At 43.7% G+C, this 19489-nt stretch overlaps 1 protein-coding gene across 1 annotated transcript in view; it reads right to left on the bottom strand.

Annotated features, from left to right (window-relative positions):
• The window catches only part of LOC142483910 (scm-like with four MBT domains protein 1), a gene marked incomplete at its 3' end in the record, with an annotated part of 30634 nt that extends 14446 nt beyond the window's left edge, over positions 1 to 16188 (bottom strand). The window contains exons 1-4 of the mRNA XM_075583831.1: positions 16070 to 16188; positions 5916 to 6068; positions 3824 to 3918; positions 762 to 1002 (exon numbers count right to left, since the gene is read on the bottom strand). Coding sequence (XP_075439946.1) covers positions 762 to 1002; positions 3824 to 3918; positions 5916 to 5943 — 364 coding nt within the window. The remainder of the gene's footprint in view (positions 1 to 761; positions 1003 to 3823; positions 3919 to 5915; positions 6069 to 16069) is intronic.
• Positions 16189 to 19489: the final 3301 nt, after the last annotated feature.

Raw genomic sequence — 19489 nt, 5'->3', positions numbered from 1 at the left:
TGTGTAATATTTCTGAGCGCTGAGCCCCCGTGTGAGCTGTGTAATATTTCTGAGCGCTGGCGCTGAGCCCCCGTGTGTGCTGTGTAATATTTCTGAGCGCTGGCGCTGAGCCCCCGTGTGAGCTGTGTAATATTTCTGAGCGCTGGCGCTGAGCCCCCGTGTGTGCTGTGTAATATTTCTGAGCGCTGGCGCTGAGCCCCCCCGTGTGAGCTGTGTAATATTTCTGAGCGCTGGCGCTGAGCCCCCGTGTGTGCTGTGTAATATTTCTGAGCGCTGGCGCTGAGCCCCCGTGTGAGCTGTGTAATATTTCTGAGCGCTGGCGCTGAGCCCCCGTATGTGCTGTGTAATATTTCTGAGTGCTGGCGCTGAGCCCCCGTGTGTGCTGTGTAATATTTCTGAGCGCTGGCGCTGAGCCCCCGTGTGAGCTGTGTAATATTTCTGAGCGCTGGCGCTGAGCCCCCGTGTGAGCTGTGTAATATTTCTGAGCGCTGGCGCTGAGCCCCCGTGTGAGCTGTGTAATATTTCTGAGCGCTGGCGCTGAGCCCCCGTGTGAGCTGTGTAATATTTCTGAGCGCTGGCGCTGAGCCCCCGTGTGAGCTGTGTAATATTTCTGAGCGCTGGCGCTGAGCCCCCGTGTGAGCTGTGTAATATTTCTGAGCGCTGGCGCTGAGCCCCCGTGTGAGCTGTGTAATATTTCTGAGCGCTGGTGTTGCTGGGCTCTGTGCGCTTGATCACAGCAGCCGGGGGAGGGGGCTCCTTACCATCCGGGGGTCGGCAGCGTTTCTTGTTCTGCTGGGCCCAGCCAATGGGATGGAGGTCAGAGGTCACGATGTCGCACCAGAAGTCTGCCGATCGGTCCTCGCCGCGCCCATCATAGCGCAGGAGCAGCAGCTGCCCGCAGGTGGTAATGACGCTGGCCACCCAGTAAGACTGAGCGTCTGTCCGGAGAGGAACCTCCACCTTCATCCCCGGGGAGAAGCCATTCTGCAGGGAGGTGTCCACCTGTCCGGGGGGGCGGGAGGGGCCGAGGGGATCAGAAGAGGGGGAAGTAAGGAGAGATGGGTGGGGGGGGGGAAGTAAGGAGAGATGGGGGGGGGGGGAGTAAGGAGAGATGGGGGGGGAGTAAGGAGAGATGGGTGGGGCGGGGGGAGTAAGGAGAGATGGGTGGGGTGAGGGGAGTAAGGAGAGATGGGTGGGGTGAGGGGAGTAAGGAGAGATGGGTGGGGTGAGGGGAGTAAGGAGAGATGGGTGGGGGGGGAGTAAGGAGAGATGGGGTGGAGTGTAAAGAGAGATGATGGGGGGTGGGGGGGAAGTAAGTAGAGATGGGTGGGGGGGGGGGGAAGTAAGGAGAGATGGGTGGGGGGGGGGAAGTAAGGAGAGATGGGTGGGGGGGGAAGTGTGGAGAGATGATGGGGGGGGGAGTATGGAGAGATGATGGGGGGGGGGAAGTATGGAGAGAGGGTGGGGGGGAGTATGGAGAGATGATGGGGGGGGAGTAAGGAGAGATGGGTGGGGGGGGGAGTATGGAGAGGGTGGGGGGGGGAAGTATGGAGAGATGATGTGGGGGGGAAGTATGGAGAGAGGGTGGGGGGGCAAGTATGGAGAGATGGGGGGGGAAGTATGGAGAGAGGGTGGGGGGGAGTATGGAGAGATGGGGGGGAAGTATGGAGAGAGGGTGGGGGGGAGTATGGAGAGATGGGTGGGGGGGAAGTATGGAGAGGGTGGGGGGGGGGGGGGAAGTATGGAGAGATGATGAGGGGGGGGGGAAGTATGGAGAGATGATGAGGGGGGAAGTATGGAGAGATGATGAGGGGGGGAAGTATGGAGAGATGATGAGGGGGGGGAAGTATGGAGAGGGTGGGGGGGGGAAGTATGGAGAGATGATGGGGGGGGAGTATGGAGAGATGATGGGGGGGGAAGTATGGAGAGATGATGGGGGGGAGTAAGGAGAGATGGGTGGGGGGGGGGAAGTATGGAGAGAGGGTGGGGGGGGGAAGTATGGAGAGATGATGGGGGGGGGAAGTATGGAGAGAGGGTGGGGGGGGGGAAGTATGGAGAGATGATGGGGGGGGGGAAGTATGGAGAGATGATGGGGGGGGGAGTAAAAAAAAAAAGATGTGAATCCCACAATGTAACTGCCCTTACTGTAAAGAACCCTTTCCTTTGTTGCTGGTAAATTTCCTTTCCTCCAACCTTAAGGGATGGCCCCGAGTCCTTTGTACTGCCCGTGGGATGAATAGTTCTTTAAAAGCTCCTTGTACTGTCCCCGAATATATTTGTATATAGTTATCATATCCCCTCTTGGACGCCTCTTTTCTAATGTAAATAAATCTAATTTAGCTAGCCTCTCCTCATAAATTAGATTGTCCATCCCCTTTATTCATTTGGTGGCTCTTCTCTGCACTCTCTCTAGTTCCATAATGTCTTTTCTTAGGATTGGTGCCCAAAATTGTACTCCATATTCAAGGTGTGGTCTTACTAGTGCTTTGTAAAGGGGCATCATTATGTTTACTTCCCTTCCATCCATTGCCCGTTTGATGCAAGATAAGATCTTGTTTGCCTTTGCAGCTACTGCATGACATTGGGCACTATTGCTAAGCTGGCTGTCTACAAGCACTCCTAAATCCTTCTCCATCAAGGATTCCCCCAATATATCTCCATTTAATTTGTAAGTCTCCTGTTTATTCTTGCATCCCAAATGCATAACCTTACATTTATCTGTATTAAACCTCATCTGCCATTTACCTGCCCACGTTTCCAGTCTCTACAAGTCCTTCTGAAGAGAAATTACATCCTGCTCTGATTCTATTACCTTACACAATTTAGTATCATCAGCAAAGATGGAGACTTTGCTCTCGACGCCAACCTCAAGGTCATTAATAAACAAGTTAAAAAGCAGGGGTCCCAGTACCGATCCCTGAGGTACTCCACTCACGACTTTAGCCCAACCTGAAAAAGTTCCATTTATGACAACCCTCTGTTGTCTGTCTTTCAACCAGTTTTCAATCCAGGTGCATATATTATTACTGAGTCCAACTTGCTTTATTTTGTACACCAACCTTGTGTGAAACCGTATTAAAAGCCTTTGCAAAATCTAAGTAGACCACATCAACAGCATTACCCTAGTCTAGATTCCTACTTACCTCCTCAAAGAAACAAATAAGGTTAGTTTGGCATGATCTATCCTTCATAAATCCATGCTGATTATTACTAATAATTTTGTTTTCCATTAGGTATTCCTGAATATTATCCCGTATTAAACCTTCGAGTATCTTCCCCACTATTGAAGTCAGGCTTACAGGTCTGTAATTCCCCGGGTGTGATCTAGCTCCCATTTAAATATAGGCACCACATCTGCTTTACGCCAATCTTGTGGTACTGAGCATGTGGAAATGGAGTCCTTGAATATTAAATATAATGGTTTGGCTATTACTGAGCTTAACTCCTTAATACTCTTGGATGTATGTCATCGGGGCCAGGAGATGCCTCAGACCAGGGGGTGGCCAACTCTAGTCCTCAAGGGCCACCAGCAGGTCAGGTTTTCAGGATATCCCTGCTTCAGCACAGGTGTCCCAGTCAACAACTGCACCACCTGTGCTGAAGCAGGGATATCCTGAAAACCTGACCTGTTGGTGGCCCTTGAGGACTGGAGTTGGCCACCCCACGTCAAAGACAGACATTGCCACTAAAATACCCCTATGGCCCACAAGTCCCTGGTAACGGTGACACACAGGAGCCTGGAGGAGGGTGCGAGAGGGGACAAGAAAGAGATGGGGTATACAGCACATATAAGTGTTTCTGTACGGGGGAGCGTGTGACTCACGTGTTTGAAGAGGCTGTGGGGTGCCGCAGTGCTCCCCGTCTCCTCCAAATACTCCTCCCAACTAAACTCTGCGTCTTCCAGGCAAGGGTCAATCTCTGGGACCAGGGCAGAGAGAGGAGAGACAGGAGCGGTCAGCGGAGAGTCGTGTGTATGTGCCTGTGTGCGCGCACACACACACACACACACACACACACACTCTGACACAGACACACACAGACACACACACACACACACACAGACACTCTGACACAGACACACACAGACACACACAGACACACACACAGACACACACAGACACTCTGACACACACAGACACACACAGACACACAGACACACACAGACACACCTTTGTGAACAAAGCTGTCAAACTGATCCCACATTAAACACAGCATCCCGATTGGGTAACCCCACACTGAATGGTGCATTTTAATCGGGTAACCCCACACTGAATGGTGCATTTTAATTGGGTAACCCCACACTGAATGGTGCATTTTAATTGGGTAACCCCCACACTGAATGGTGCATTTTAATCGGGTAACCCCACACTGAATGGAGCATTTTAATTGGGTAACCCCACACTGAATGGAGCATTTTAATTGGGTAACCCCACACTGAATGGTGCATTTTAATCGGGTAACCCCACACTGAATGGAGCATTTTAATTGGGTAACCCCACACTGAATGGAGCATTTTAATTGGGTAACCCCACACTGAATGGAGCATTTTAATTGGGTAACCGCACACTGAATGGAGCATTTTAATTGGGTAACCGCACACTGAATGGTGCATTTTAATTGGGTAACCCCACACTGAATGGTGCATTTTAATCGGGTAACCCCACACTGAATGGAGCATTTTAATTGGGTAACCCCTCACTGAATGGTGCATTTTAATTGGGTAACCGCACACTGAATGGTGCATTTTAATTGGGTAACCCCACACTGAATGGAGCATTTTAATTGGGTAACCCCACACTGAATGGTGCATTTTAATTGGGTAACCCCTCACTGAATGGAGCATTTTAATTGGGTAACCGCACACTGAATGGAGCATTTTAATTGGGTAACCCCACACTGAATGGTGCATTTTAATTGGGTAACCCCACACTGAATGGTGCATTTTAATTGGGTAACCCCTCACTGAATGGAGCATTTTAATTGGGTAACCGCACACTGAATGGAGCATTTTAATTGGGTAACCCGACACTGAATGGAGCATTTTAATTGGGTAACCGCACACTGAATGGTGCATTTTAATTGGGTAACCCCACACTGAATGGAGCATTTTAATTGGGTAACCGCACACTGAATGGTGCATTTTAATTGGGTAACCCCACACTGAATGGTGCATTTTAATCGGGTAACCCCACACTGAATGGTGCATTTTAATCGGGTAACCGCACACTGAATGGAGCATTTTAATTGGGTAACCCCACACTGAATGGAGCATTTTAATTGGGTAACCGCACACTGAATGGTGCATTTTAATCGGGTAACCCACACTGAATGGTGCATTTTAATTGGGTAACCCCACACTGAATGGTGCATTTTAATTGGGTAACCCCACACTGAATGGTGCATTTTAATCGGGTAACCCCACACTGAATGGAGCATTTTAATTGGGTAACCCCACACTGAATGGAGCATTTTAATTGGGTAACCCCTCACTGAATGGAGCATTTTAATTGGGTAACCGCACACTGAATGGTGCATTTTAATTGGGTAACCCCACACTGAATGGTGCATTTTAATTGGGTAACCCCTCACTGAATGGAGCATTTTAATTGGGTAACCGCACACTGAATGGTGCATTTTAATTGGGTAACCCCACACTGAATGGTGCATTTTAATCGGGTAACCCCACACTGAATGGTGCATTTTAATTGGGTAACCCCTCACTGAATAGTGCATTCTAATTGGGTAACCGCACACTGAATGGAGCATTTTAATTGGGTAACCCCTCACTGAATAGTGCATTCTAATTGGGTAACCGCACACTGAATGGAGCATTTTAATTGGGTAACCCCTCACTGAATGGTGCATTTTAATTGGGTAACTGCACCTCCCTGGTTTATAATAATGTATATACACACCTGCAGTGCGTTGTTCCTGGATGTTCATCTCTGCAGGATGTCCGGAGGAGGGGCGGACGTCACCCCTCGAGGGGCCAAATACAGGGGGCGCACGCCTGGCTTCACCGTGACATCGCCATGTCCCACCCCAAAAGGGCCTCCTATCACCCTGCGCTAAAAGACAGAGAAAGCAGAGGGGGTCAACCCGGGGCCGTCCGGGGTACAGAACCGAAACGTCTCCAACCGTACCCGTCACGGGTCAGTCCCAAAGCAAACAGAGGACAGGGACATGTATATCCGGTTACATGCAGTCAGGGCAAGTAACAACTTTGGGTGGTTTTTACAATCCGCATCCAATGTCTTTTGGTGATAAGACTGTTTGTCAGTCTTCAAGGCCTCATGTTTTAAAAAAAAGGAAGGAGGTTGGTTACACCGAGTTGTTTATTAAAAATGCTTTTCGACTCGCTACCGGACCCTTTAAAAAAAGACAGGGAAATAGCAACGTCAATTATTAGCGCCTAAAGTCCCACCGTAATGGCCCAAATTGTTAACAAAAAAAACAAATGATTATTTTGCCTTTTTGAAGCAGAACCGCCCGTTGGACAAGTTTGTTCGAATTTCCGAAGAACCGGAAACCGCGAAGCCGGTGGACTTTTCAGCGCCAAACCGAATTTGCCGCGAGCTTTTGTATCGAGGCGAACGTCTTCGGCCAATCGAAACAGGCCATCCTCGCCGAGGCCGGATAAGCGCAGGAAAACCCTGCACATCAAGTCATCAACACGGGTTCTCCGGCCGCCTCACGGGATCCAGGTTGTTAAAATAAAAACGTTTATATAAATAAACGTTAAAAAAAACCAACAAAAAAATTCAGTGTCGTCCCTTCCGACAGCAAACGGGTTAATAATTAGCAAACAGTTGCAAAGCAAAGGCTGCGACCCGTCATAGAAGGAAGTCACACATTCTTTTCCGTTCATTAAATGGTCACTTTTATTTCGTTACAAATAAAACAGACCCCCGAACAAACCCCCGGCTTCCCCCAGGACAGGTCCCGGGGTCAAGAGAGAAAAGGCAGAAATACATCGGGAATAAAAACAGCAGAAATACAGCAAAGCTGGGTTCCCCTGGAAGTGGAAATGAGTAAGCCTGGTATGTGTCAGACTTTGAGGTGGTTAAATTAAATATATATATATATATATATATATATATATATATATATATATATATATATATATATATATATATATATATATATATATATATATATTTATCTGATGTCCTGTTCTCTGTGCAGAAGGAATCAGGGTTTTTTTTTTTTTTTTCCACTTTATTCTCTCAGTTTCACTTTCATTTAAACCAGTGTTTGTTGCTGGCAACAAAATGCATAAATATATAAAAACACACACACAGTGTGTATGTAAAAATATATACACAAAAATGTGTGTGTGTGTGTGTGTGTGTGTGTGTGTGTGTGTGTGTGTGTGTGTGTGTATGTATGTATGTATGTATGTATGTATATATATATATATATATATATATATATATATATATTTATCTATATATATATATAATCAAAAAATAAATAGATGATACCGTTCTGTGGCTAACGAAATGCTTTTATTTGTGCGAGCTTTTGAGATACACAGCTCGCACAAATAAAAGCATTTCGTTAGCCACAGAACGGTATCATCTATTTATTTTTTGATTATTGAAGCTCGGCTAACACGGTACTGATACCTCTATATATATATATATAAAACATACAGTAAAAACTAAGCTAGGCTGCAGGCCCACCTCACACCTGTGGCGTTGCCATGGATACACGTAGGCTTCCTGCGCTCTGCCACTTGTACAATCACTTCAAAACCGACGTCTTCCAAGCGCCGCAATATTATTTATGTGTATATGGCACGGAGATAAGGTGCAGCGGCGACTCTGATGTACCAATCATACCCACACTTACCCCAATGACAGATTTGGGCAGAATGTCAAAAATAAGGTCATTAAAGTCACGCTCCCTTAATGGACGAACCCAGCACTTTATTTATTTATAAAAGTTCCCAGCCTGTTCCAGACTCCCGCCTGTCCCCTTGCCATGCACTGCAGGCCTCTGGGGCAGGGAAAGGGCTCTCTCCTCAAACATGTTTGGCATTAATTAAGCAGATATTATTGATTTAATACACACGGCCAATACAGAGTATGTACTCCGCAATCTGTCTTTCCTGGTCAAATATTTGGGGAAAATATATACTCTCTCATTTATGTCGGCGAGGGGGATGATTCGAGGGCAGAACACGGGCAAATTAGAATATTAATTACGATTTGAACATCTTTCTTTTTTTTCTCTTGTTAAAAAGAAAGGGATTTATTTCAGAAAGAAACGCACTCTCTCGTTCTAAGGAACAGAAATATTGTGAAAATCCGTATAAATCCCGGACCGCAGAGCTGTGTCCCGGAAAGTTTAAGAACAAGTTACATGTTTTATGAAATAGGTTCTGGTAATTCAGTCGCAACCAGGGCCATTTTATCCATTAGGCACAATCGGCACAGTACCTAGGGCCTACAGAACCTTTCAAGGGCCTACAAGCCTTCCAAGGGCCTACAGAGCCTTCCGGAGGGCCTACAGAACCTTTCAAGGGCCTACAGAGCCTTTCGGAGGGCCTACAGAGCCTTTCGGAGGGCCTACAAGCCTTCCAAGGGCCTACAGAACCTTTCAAGGGCCTACAGAGCCTTCCGGGGGGCCTACGAAAAAGTTTAAGAACTTTGGGGGAAAAAAAATGTGCTGACCTGAAAATAAAGATAAAAGGGATCTTAAAATTACATGATAAAACTATGTTGAGAGCAATAAAGTTTACTTAAAATACAAAAATATGATGTAAACAATACTAAAATGAAACTAAGCGGTAGGTATATTACTTTCATGCGTACGGCTGTTAGGCGTGAATATTCAAATTATACTTCAGTTACAATTTAACAACACTTAATGAAATCAGCGGTAAACATAACACTTGTATAAATGTGCACGGTATTTCGGGTTGTTTTCATTAACTTGTGTAGTTGTGAACACTTTCAAATTCAATTTATTAAGGTAGCGTCTCGCAATCTTACAAGAAGAGATCAGAGATCTGCGCTGCATATATGTCACATCAACGGGTAAATCACAATATGCCCTAGTTCACGCGACAGCATTGCGCATGCGTGTCCGGCATGGCGCCTACAAACAGAAGAGCGCTCAAGGCCTACGGAGATCTTAAAAAAGGCCCTGCTCCCAACACTTAATAAGCAAGTCCTCAATAGCAGGTCATCCTTTTATTTAGCAACAGACTATGTTAAAATAACAGAAACACTCATTGCTTTTAAGCCCTGCATACAACGGAAACACTAACATATCATTACAAATTACATTTATTCCTATTACACATCATAGGGACACAACGGACCGTTTCTGTCACTAAATGAGACCCCAAGGTCATTGTTCTTGGTGACAAGTTACACATATGTGCAATGACATGTATAGGCATATATAATATAATATATACAGGCATGTACAGTATAAATATACAAAAAGGCATGTATAAACATATAAAAGGCGTGTATAAATATATAAAAGGCATGTATAAATATATAAAAGGCATATACAATTACATACAGACATAGATACATACATACAGGCATATATAAATACATACAGGCATATACTGTATACATACATACAGGCATATATCGCCGTTGCAGAGGTAAAAGTAATTAACTGCATTCTTTGAGTCCTGAGGAAAAGGTGATTAAATGTTCTTTTTGACAGGAAAATTGATATAATAAAAAGGAAGGTATTTTGAAGTGACACGTTCTGAAGATTACGCGTCTTTATATGAGACGTAGAATGTTTCCCTTTACGGAGCCTATTTTCATGAAAAGAAAGAAAGAAATAAATGCCTACGCTTGCTGCGTTTCCCTCTGCCACGCGGACCTGACCAAGGCCCAAATCCACACCGCGGCTGCAAGTCCGGCTCATAACGGGACATTACCGGAACCAGGAGTGGACGGGGTGACACAATGGGACGTTTGGTCGCGGTCGTTTCGCCGTGACCAAATGGCCGCAACGCCGCAGACCGACCCTCCGCAGCAGCTGTTCCGCCGCTGGAATCCCCGCCGCCGCGCTTAAGGCAAGTTTAATTACCGTTTAGGGTAGGGGGTTAATTGAAGGAGTTTACGTAAACGCGTCAGGGACAGGGGGCGTCAGGGCAAGGAGGCGGCAGGGCAAGGGGGCGGCAGGGCAAGGGGTTAAGGCACTTAAGCTTAGCAGCAAAGTGACCGGTGATGGCAGGTGTGCCGGGGTGAGTCACAGCAAAGCGGTGGCGGCCTTGGGTCGTGGTGAAACGTCCTAGAATAACGCGTATCCACAAAGATAATTATACGCAAAAGCGGCGTCCCAACTATGCTTTTTAACTTGTTTATTAATGACCTTGAGGTTGGCATCGAGAGCAAAGTCTCCATCTTTGCTGATGATACTAAATTGTGTAAGGTAATAGAATCAGAGCAGGATGTAATTTCTCTTCAGAAGGACTTGGAGAGACTGGAAACGTGGGCAGGTAAATGGCAGATGAGGTTTAATACAGATAAATGTAAGGTTATGCATTTGGGATATAAGAATAAAAAGGCGACTTACAAATTAAATGGAGATATATTGGGGGAAACCTTGATGGAGAAGGATTTAGGAATGGTTGTAGACTGCAGGCTTAGCAATAGTGCCCAATGTCATGCAGTAGCTGCAAAGGCAAACAAGATCTTATCTTGTATTAAACGGGCAATGGATGGAAGGGAAGTAAACATAATTATGCCCCTTTACAAAGCATTAGTAAGACCACACCTTGAATATGGAGTACAATTTTGGGCACCAATCCTAAGAAAAGACATTATGGAACTAGAGAGAGTGCAGAGAAGAGCCACCAAATTAATAAAGGGGATGGACAATCTAACTTATGAGGAGAGGCTAGCTAAATTAGATTTATTTACATTAGAAAAGAGGTGCCAAAGAGGGGATATGATAACTATATACAAATATATTCGGGGACAATACAAGGAGCTTTCAAAAGAACTATTCATCCCACGGGCAGTACTAAGGACTCGGGGCCATCCCTTAAGGTTGGAGGAAAGGAAATTTCACCAGCAACAAAGGAAAGGGTTCTTTACAGTAAGGGCAGTTACAATGTGGAATTCATTACCCATGGAGACTGTGATGGCAGATACAATAGATTTGTTCAAAAAAAGGTTGGACATCTTTTTAGATGGGAAAGGTATACAGGGATATACCAAATAAGTATACATGGGAAGGATGTTGATCCAGGGATTAATCCGATTGCCAATTCTTGGAGTCAGGAAGGAATTTATTTTTCCCCTTAATGGGGTTTTTTGTTTGCCTTCCTCTGGATCAATAAGTAAGTATAGATATAGGATAATGTATCTGTTGTCTAAATTTAGCATAGGTTGAACTTGATGGATGTACGTCTTTTTTCAATCTCATCTACTATGTAACTATGTAACTACATCTCATTAGCACAGGGTTACCGACACGTTATAGCACCGTAACGTTGGGTTATCTTCTGATATAGGGGGTAACTCGAGGGAGGATAGGGGAATAACTCTATGTAAGTTATATCATACCTTACTGTGACGCTCCCCCCACCCAAACCCTGATATAGGGGATAACTTGAGGGAGGATAGGGGAATAACTCTATGTAAGTTATATCATACCTTACTGTGACGCTCCCCCCACCCAAACCCTGATATAGGGGATAACTTGAGGGGGGAGAGGGGAATAACTCTATGTCAGTTAAATCATACATGACTGTGACCCTCCCCCTCCTAGACACTATAAAATCCCTATGTCTGTGTCTGGATAGAAGTAAAGCGTGTAGGTATAACGTAAATAGCGTCACGCTAAGTCCCCGCGTTCTCCTTAACGGACTTTGCTGGGCGTGCAATGTTATGCTAACGCCTCATTTGCATACCGTTATCACTAACGGCCGTTACAATTAACGCTGAGCTCTTTACCGGAGAAAACGCAGCTTATCGTCACGTGAAGATGCGCCGTTAGTCTTAACGTGACGTAAAGTTAGCTGACCGCCGCGTTAACGGACTTACCGGAGCTTTGCGACTCTGGGCCAACTCCAGTCTTCAAAGTCCATCAACAGGCCAGGTTTTCAGGATATCCCTGCATCAGTAGAGGTGGCTCAAGGGCCACCAACATGCCAGGTATTAGGGATATCCCTGCTCCAGCACAGGGGGTGCAATCATAATGACTGAGCCACCTGTGCTGAAGCAGGGATATCCTGAAAACCTGACCTGTTGATGGACTTTGACGACTGAAGTTGGCCACCCTGAAAAATCGAACAAATACACACTTTTAAATAAATGGGACTTCCAATGATTTTTTCGACATAGGGTTTTTAAAAGTGACATTTTTATAGGAAAAATTGAGTTTTTAGGGAAATAAGCTTTCGAGCTTTAAAAATAAGGAAATGGGCCCGTAACCCCGAGATGTATCCGCCCCACGCAGTCAGTATCAAAAGAACCAACCTGACCCATCTCACAACCACCATGTGGTGTCGAAGGGCCGGCTGGAAATCAAGTCCCCTAATTAGCAGCCCTGCTTTTAAACGCACGCGCTCCGGGGATTAACAGAGAGCTTAAAAGTTGTAGCAAAACGCCACAAATATTTGACATTTTGACAGCTATTTCCCAAATATTCAACGTTACATGCAGATGAGCGAAAAAGGGGGCACACTGCTTTATGTACCGTCCAGCTAAAGAAAGATTCATAATAATAATAATAATAATAATAATAATAATAATAATAATAATAGCCCAGGGTTTATTCCACATTGCACTTATTTTCTATTAAAGGGAACATATTGGAACAATATTCACTCCAGATTGTTCTTCTATACAACTAGTGTATCCCATACCTTTGAGCCCCATTTCTCCCCCTTTGGGGATAATCCACTATCCAAATAATACAGCTGTATATCGTCAAAATTCAAGAATTTGTTACCCCCCCGCCCCCCCCCCAAAAAAACAGCACTAGATTTCTGAATAGGGTTTTCATTTGACGGGTCTGTTTTTATAAAATGTTGCTGCTCTCCCTCTCAGCTCTAGATTTAAACAGCTTCTTGCGTTTAGCTGGGCCCAAGAGCTTGCAATCGAAGGTGGCGATTGCATATAGAATCGCCGACTTTTGATCGCAACTCTGGGTGATATTTAGGAGAACCCCCTGTTTCGGAAACGGTAATAGGGCAGGACGGTAGGGTTTGCCAGGTGTCCGGTATTGAACCGGACTGTCCTGTATATGGATAATCTGTCCAGTTAAAAAAAAATATACATACACACACACACACACACACACATAGTGGACATGTATGTGTATACCGGTATTATCTCTCTGGACATAGTGACCTGAGCAGCTTGGGGGGCCGCGGGATTTCCCAGAGCAGGGCAGCTTCCTCCATCCTGATTGGCTGCTGCTGGGTAATGCAGCCAATCAGGAGGCGGTGTCAGGAGCCTGTGGGTGCAGCCACAGACAGGAGGATTCAGCATCGAGCGGAGCGAAAAAATGTGTGTGTGTGTGTGTGTGTGTGTGTGTGTGTGTGTGTGTGTGTGTGTGTGTGTGTGTGTGTGTGTGTGTGTGTGTGTGTGTGTGTGTGTGTGTGTGTGTGTGTGTGTGTGTGTGTGTGTGTGTGTGTGTGTGTGTCTCTCTCGAGCGCGTCGCACCTTTCACCATTGTGTCCAGTATTTTTGGAGAAGCTACCTGGCAACCCTCGGTGATGGTAACCCAACTTGTATGGTGCACCCAGGGTATGAAACACACAACATATCCCTTAACAATACAGTTTCCAGTAACCACAACCACTGCAGGTAAAGTGAAACTCGGAACAGAAAGGACCTGTGAGGCTGTGAGGCTGTGAGGCGTGTTCATATCAGTAATAAAAAGTGTGAAAGAATGAAACAGAAACAGAATTTCCGTTTTCTGCTAAACCCTATAAAGGTGAAAATAAAACAGGTTTATTTCACCACGAAGATCTGAGCGATTTGGGGATTTAAGAACGACCACCCCCCCCCCCCCCCCCCGCAAGAAAAAAATTAATTATTGCAGGAAAGTGTAACTTTTACCTGCGAAGTCTTTGAGCCGGACTCCAAAAATCAGGGTGCGAAATCACATTTATTTTAAAGCAAAATATGGAAGGCGGAGGAGAGGCCAGCGACGGATTACGCTAATACAGGTTAAATATAGAGCGTGATAATACAAGAATAGAACCAAGAGAAATCTAAAGAAATAAAACAAACCAGACAGGGGGGTTACGTTGAACCCAACATTTCAGCCAGACCCCCCAAAAATAATAATCAAGCAAACCAAAGACCCCGTTCCACAGTGCATAAAACAGGGCGTCTGAATAATAATAATATATATATATATATATTAATATAAAATATATATTCTGTATGTAATAATAATATTAATAATAATAATAATAACTCCTGCCCCTTCTGCTGCTAAGTTTGCATGGAATTGTTGATCTGGATGTGCTATTAATTTACTTTCAATGTATGGAGATACTGTATGGACACACACGCACACGAATTAGATGATGAAACATTACCAGCCATCACAGGACTTGGGGGGAAAAAAATGCAAAATAGTCATTTATTTAATCCACGTTTCATCTTGTATATAAACCTTACCTATAAGCCGAGACGTTGATTAAATAAATTATTATTTTGCATTTATTTCAAGTCCTGCGAGTGCTTGAATCCCGCCGACTCAGCATGAAGTTGTGTTCCTAATATACTTATAAATGTGTGTGTACACAAGGAGTGAGAGCAGAGCAATGTATATCCTCATCACTACATACAGTATATACATACACAGATCTCTATCCCCTCCTGCAGCTGACTTTGCTTGAAGTTGTGTTCCTAATATTCTTATAATGTGTGTGGGCACACGAGTGGGAGCAGGGCAATGCCACTATATAAATGCACACAATATATCCTGGTATATATCTGAGCTCAGCCACTTCTGCAGCTGACTTTGCTTGAAGTTGATGATGTGAATGGATTTCACTTTTTCTTATAATGTGTGTGTGTGGGCACACGAGTGGGAGCAGGGCAATATTGCATACAATATATGAAGTTGGGTTTGTACTATTCTGATAATGTGTGTGGGCACACGAGTGGGCAAAAGGGATATGCTGCACACCAAAAATAAATAAATACATACAGTTTACCGGTGCTGCTGGTTCAAGGAGTACCTGTCAGGGTTATTCCATGTCTACGCTCAAGAAACATGGACCCAACTCTCTGTGGATTTGATAATAAAGCTATTTATTCGTGCCACACACCGTATCGACCTGAACAGGTCTTTATCAAGTTGAAACGTTGTGTGGCACGAATTAAATAGCTTTATTATCAAATCCATAGAGCGTTGGATCCATTTTTCTTTGGCACACGAGTGGGAGCAGGGCAACGCCACTGTATATAAATGCATCACATATATCCATATCTCAGCCACTTGTGCGCGGACTTTGCTTGAAGTTGATGATGTGACTGTGTTTGTAATATTCTTTTAATGCCTGCCTGTTCAGAGAGAGGGCAATGCCATATATATAATATATATCAATATCAGCTCCCTCCGTCTGTGTACACACAGGATGACACTGTATACCGTATATATAGGGGTATCACACACAGTATACAGTATATATAGGGATATCACACACTGATACAGTATATATAGGGATATCACACACTGTATACAGTATATATAGGGGTATCACACACTGTATGCAGTATATATAGGGGTATCACACACTGTATACAGTATATATAGGGGTATCACACGCTGTATACAGTATTTATAGGGGCAACACACACTGTATACAGTATATATAGGGATATCACACACTGTATACAGTATATATAGGCATATCACACACTGTATACAGTATATATAGGGATATCACACACTGTATACAGTATATATAGGGATATCACACAGTGATACACTGTTGCAAACTTGGGAAGCTCTGTAAAGATGTCAGAGACCCCGCACTGGTCCCACTCCCCCCCAAGCAGGTGTCCCAGGGCCCCCCCTGTCTGAGGACACCCGTTTCCGGGCGTTTCCTTACCCGTGCGGACTTTTGCAGGCTGCTTTGCCGGGCTCGGGTGACCCCCACCCTCGGGTGTCACTGTGCAGCCCCCACCGCTGCCCTGATCACAGCCTCATTCCAACATGGCCCGGGGCTGCCACTGCGCATGCGCGCCTCCTCTCCCACTGCTGCTGCTTCTCAATTTGGGGTTTTTTATTTTCTTCTCTCTCCCTCCACCCACTTTCTCAGCCCTCCTTCCCCACCCTCTGCCTTGCACCCTTTTACCCTCCTCGGTGCCAGCTTCACCTTGCCTCTGGGAGCCCCCTGCCTGCCTTATTATTCATATTGTATCATTATTATTAATCATTTTTTTATTAGCAGTAGAATTGTACTATTTCATTATTTATTATTACATTGTTAATATTAGTATTTTACCATTACATTATTATTAGTAGTAGTAGTAATAGTATTCCATATTATTATTACTACTTTGTTATTATTAGTATTTAACTATAACATGATTTGTAGTAGTAGTAGTAGTATTTAACTATTACATTATTATTATTATTATCAATAATAATAATAATATAATAATAGTATCTTACTGTTACACTACTAATATTAATAGTATTTAGCATTGCATTATTTTTATTAATATTATTTTACTACTACATTACATTATTAGTAGTAGTTGTTGTATTTAACTATTATATTATTATTAATATTAGTATTTTACTATCACATAAGTAGTAGTAATATTCCATATTCCTCTTATTATATTGTTATTATTAGTATTTTACTATTACATTATTATTAGTAGTAGTAGTAGTAGTAGTAGTAGTATTTAGCTATTATATTATTAGTAGTAGTAATATTCCATATTCTTATTATATTGTTGTTATTAATATTTTGTATAATACATTATTAGTAGTAGTAATATTCCATATTCTTATTATATTGTTATTTTTACTATTTCATTATTATTAGTATTTTACTATTACATTATTATTATTAGTCGTATTCTATATTGTTATTATTAATAATAACAATATTACATGACTGTTATTATTATTATTAATAGTATTATTATGTTAATGCGTGCTTCAGTTTTGGGGCTCACTAATCCCCTCATGCTCTCTTCAGCGAGTCTAACACTGCGGGCGGAAACCTGTAATGTTTACAGCGGGAGAAAATAATCAGCGCGTCTTTGCCGACTAACGATTCATTATTTCTCCCGTTATCGTTGTCTTTGAGCAAATTGCCTTTTATTTCCTTTTTTTTTCACCTTGATCCTACACATTTAATATCACGCGTCTTACTATTTTATTTTGAAAGCACATTATGTTTTTAATTGTGTAAAAACACAGTGAATGTTATAGCCAGACCTCACCAATATACAAACAGCACGGACATGAAGTATATACTGAATATATATATATATATATATATATATATATATATATATATGTAATTGAAAACTACTAGCCATTGTTTAATTAAACAACGCTATTAGGAATATACAAAGTTTGCTTATGAGTGAGTCTTAAGATACACGTGTAGCAAGTAAGAAATGACTAGCTCCAAGACTAACCTGGAACAGTAAGTCCCCTAAGTATAATACAGATTGTAGAGTTTGATTGTAGTTTCAACAGCAGCTGAAGTTTGCATGTAAGTGAATATTGTAATGAACGGGTAACATCCAATGTGGGTAAAGTTGGAAATAAGAATAAAAGGAGAGAGCTGTAGGGGTGAGATATGTAAGGGTATACTGTCTTTTAGCTGCAACACTTGGTGGAGGGTATGCACGGCAGAGGAAAACGTAGAATTACCTCTGAAGCCCCCTCTCCGAGTATAGTGTTGATCCTGGCTTCCCGTCTCACCCGTATGGCGGCTCTGTGAGGCACCGTCTCGCCCACGTAGGGTAAACACAAGTCCTGTGTGATGTGCACCTGCAAGGCTGCTGCGCGTCACACCAACCCAGGGACCAGGCGCAAAAGATCAACGTAGGATTGTATTGAGTATACTCCTTGAGAAAGCGCTGTGGAAGCGTGAAACGCGTGGGAGTGCTATCCCCCAGTTTTGTTGTAGTATGTCCATTTGTTTTTAATGTAGTTTAATAATGAGTTGTGGAGGGCTTTCGTATAGTTTTTGCGTCCAGCCCATCCTGCATTGATCTTTTGCGTCTTAAGATACAAACTGCAAGAAAACGCCTCGATTCTATACTCATCGTGAAAAAACCTTTATTAGGTTTAGAATAAAAAAAGATGTAATTGTTTGAAAGGATTGGCCATCTTTTGTTTTTTGGAGAAGAACTGTATTTATAATTCATTGCTAATCACAGCAACATTGGAAGCGTGGCAGCAATATCTGCTAGTTATTCAGCGGGCTGGGACTGTCCTCAGGGCCGCAGTCCGAGCTGGGGTTATTTTTTTTAAAAATGTTATTTTTTTTTTGTCCCCCTTTAATATGTGCAGCAATACAATCCACACAATGATAAGTAATTAGCTAAGGTGCCGATTATAATACATCAAAAATGTCATTCAGAATTGTTATTTTTTTTTTTTTAAATGCTACAACTATTTTCTCATAGTACAGAACTGATTTATTAAAAAAAAATAAAAACACACATAGGATTTGGCTTGGTCTGCAGCTTTAAAGGAGCGGCTCGGTGAGTAAAGACTGACTCTGACACTGAGTGTGGCTCAGGAGTAGACTGGTTCAATTCCCGGTGTCGGCCCCTTGTGACCTTGGCCAGTCACTTTATCTCCCTGTGCCTCAGGCACCAAAAACATAGATTGTAAGCTCCACGGGGCAGGGACTGTGCCTGTAACATTCCTACGTGCTACGTACTGCGCGCTATACTGTAATTGTGAGGCGCTATATGAAATAAAGTTATTATTATTATTAATGAAAGCGGCGTTATTGTGTATATACTGTGGCCGTGGCTATTGTGTATATACTGTGGCCGTGGCTATTGTGTATATACTGTGGCCGTGGCTATTGTGTGTATACTGTGGCCGTGGCTATTGTGTATATACTGTGGCCGTGGCTATTGTGTATATACTGTGGCCGTGGCTATTGTGTATATACTGTGGCCGTGGCTATTGTGTATATACTGTGGCAGTGGCTATTGTGTATATACTGTGGCCGTGGCTATTGTGTATATACTGTGGCAGTGGCTATTGTGTATATACTGTGGTGTCGCAACTCGGGCCGCTCAGGGTTAAAAAAGAAAAGGAAACCCCCCCGTTACCCCTCTTATAAGAGCATTACTGGGTCAGAATGAGGGACACTGACCTGAGAGCATAAACGTCACATGCACTGTTTTCCGCACAAGGTCAGCGGCCCTCTGCCCCGTTACACAGATTATAGATAGAGGGTAGTGCATGCACTCTGTCACACTGGTAATAGGGGGGGTACCTAGCTACCGGTGCGCTGGTTCCAGGGAGCTCCTGACGC

This window comes from Ascaphus truei, unplaced genomic scaffold (assembly GCF_040206685.1).
Source record: "Ascaphus truei isolate aAscTru1 unplaced genomic scaffold, aAscTru1.hap1 HAP1_SCAFFOLD_391, whole genome shotgun sequence".
Taxonomy (NCBI): domain Eukaryota; kingdom Metazoa; phylum Chordata; class Amphibia; order Anura; family Ascaphidae; genus Ascaphus; species Ascaphus truei.
This window is presented reverse-complemented; position numbering and strand designations above follow the sequence as displayed.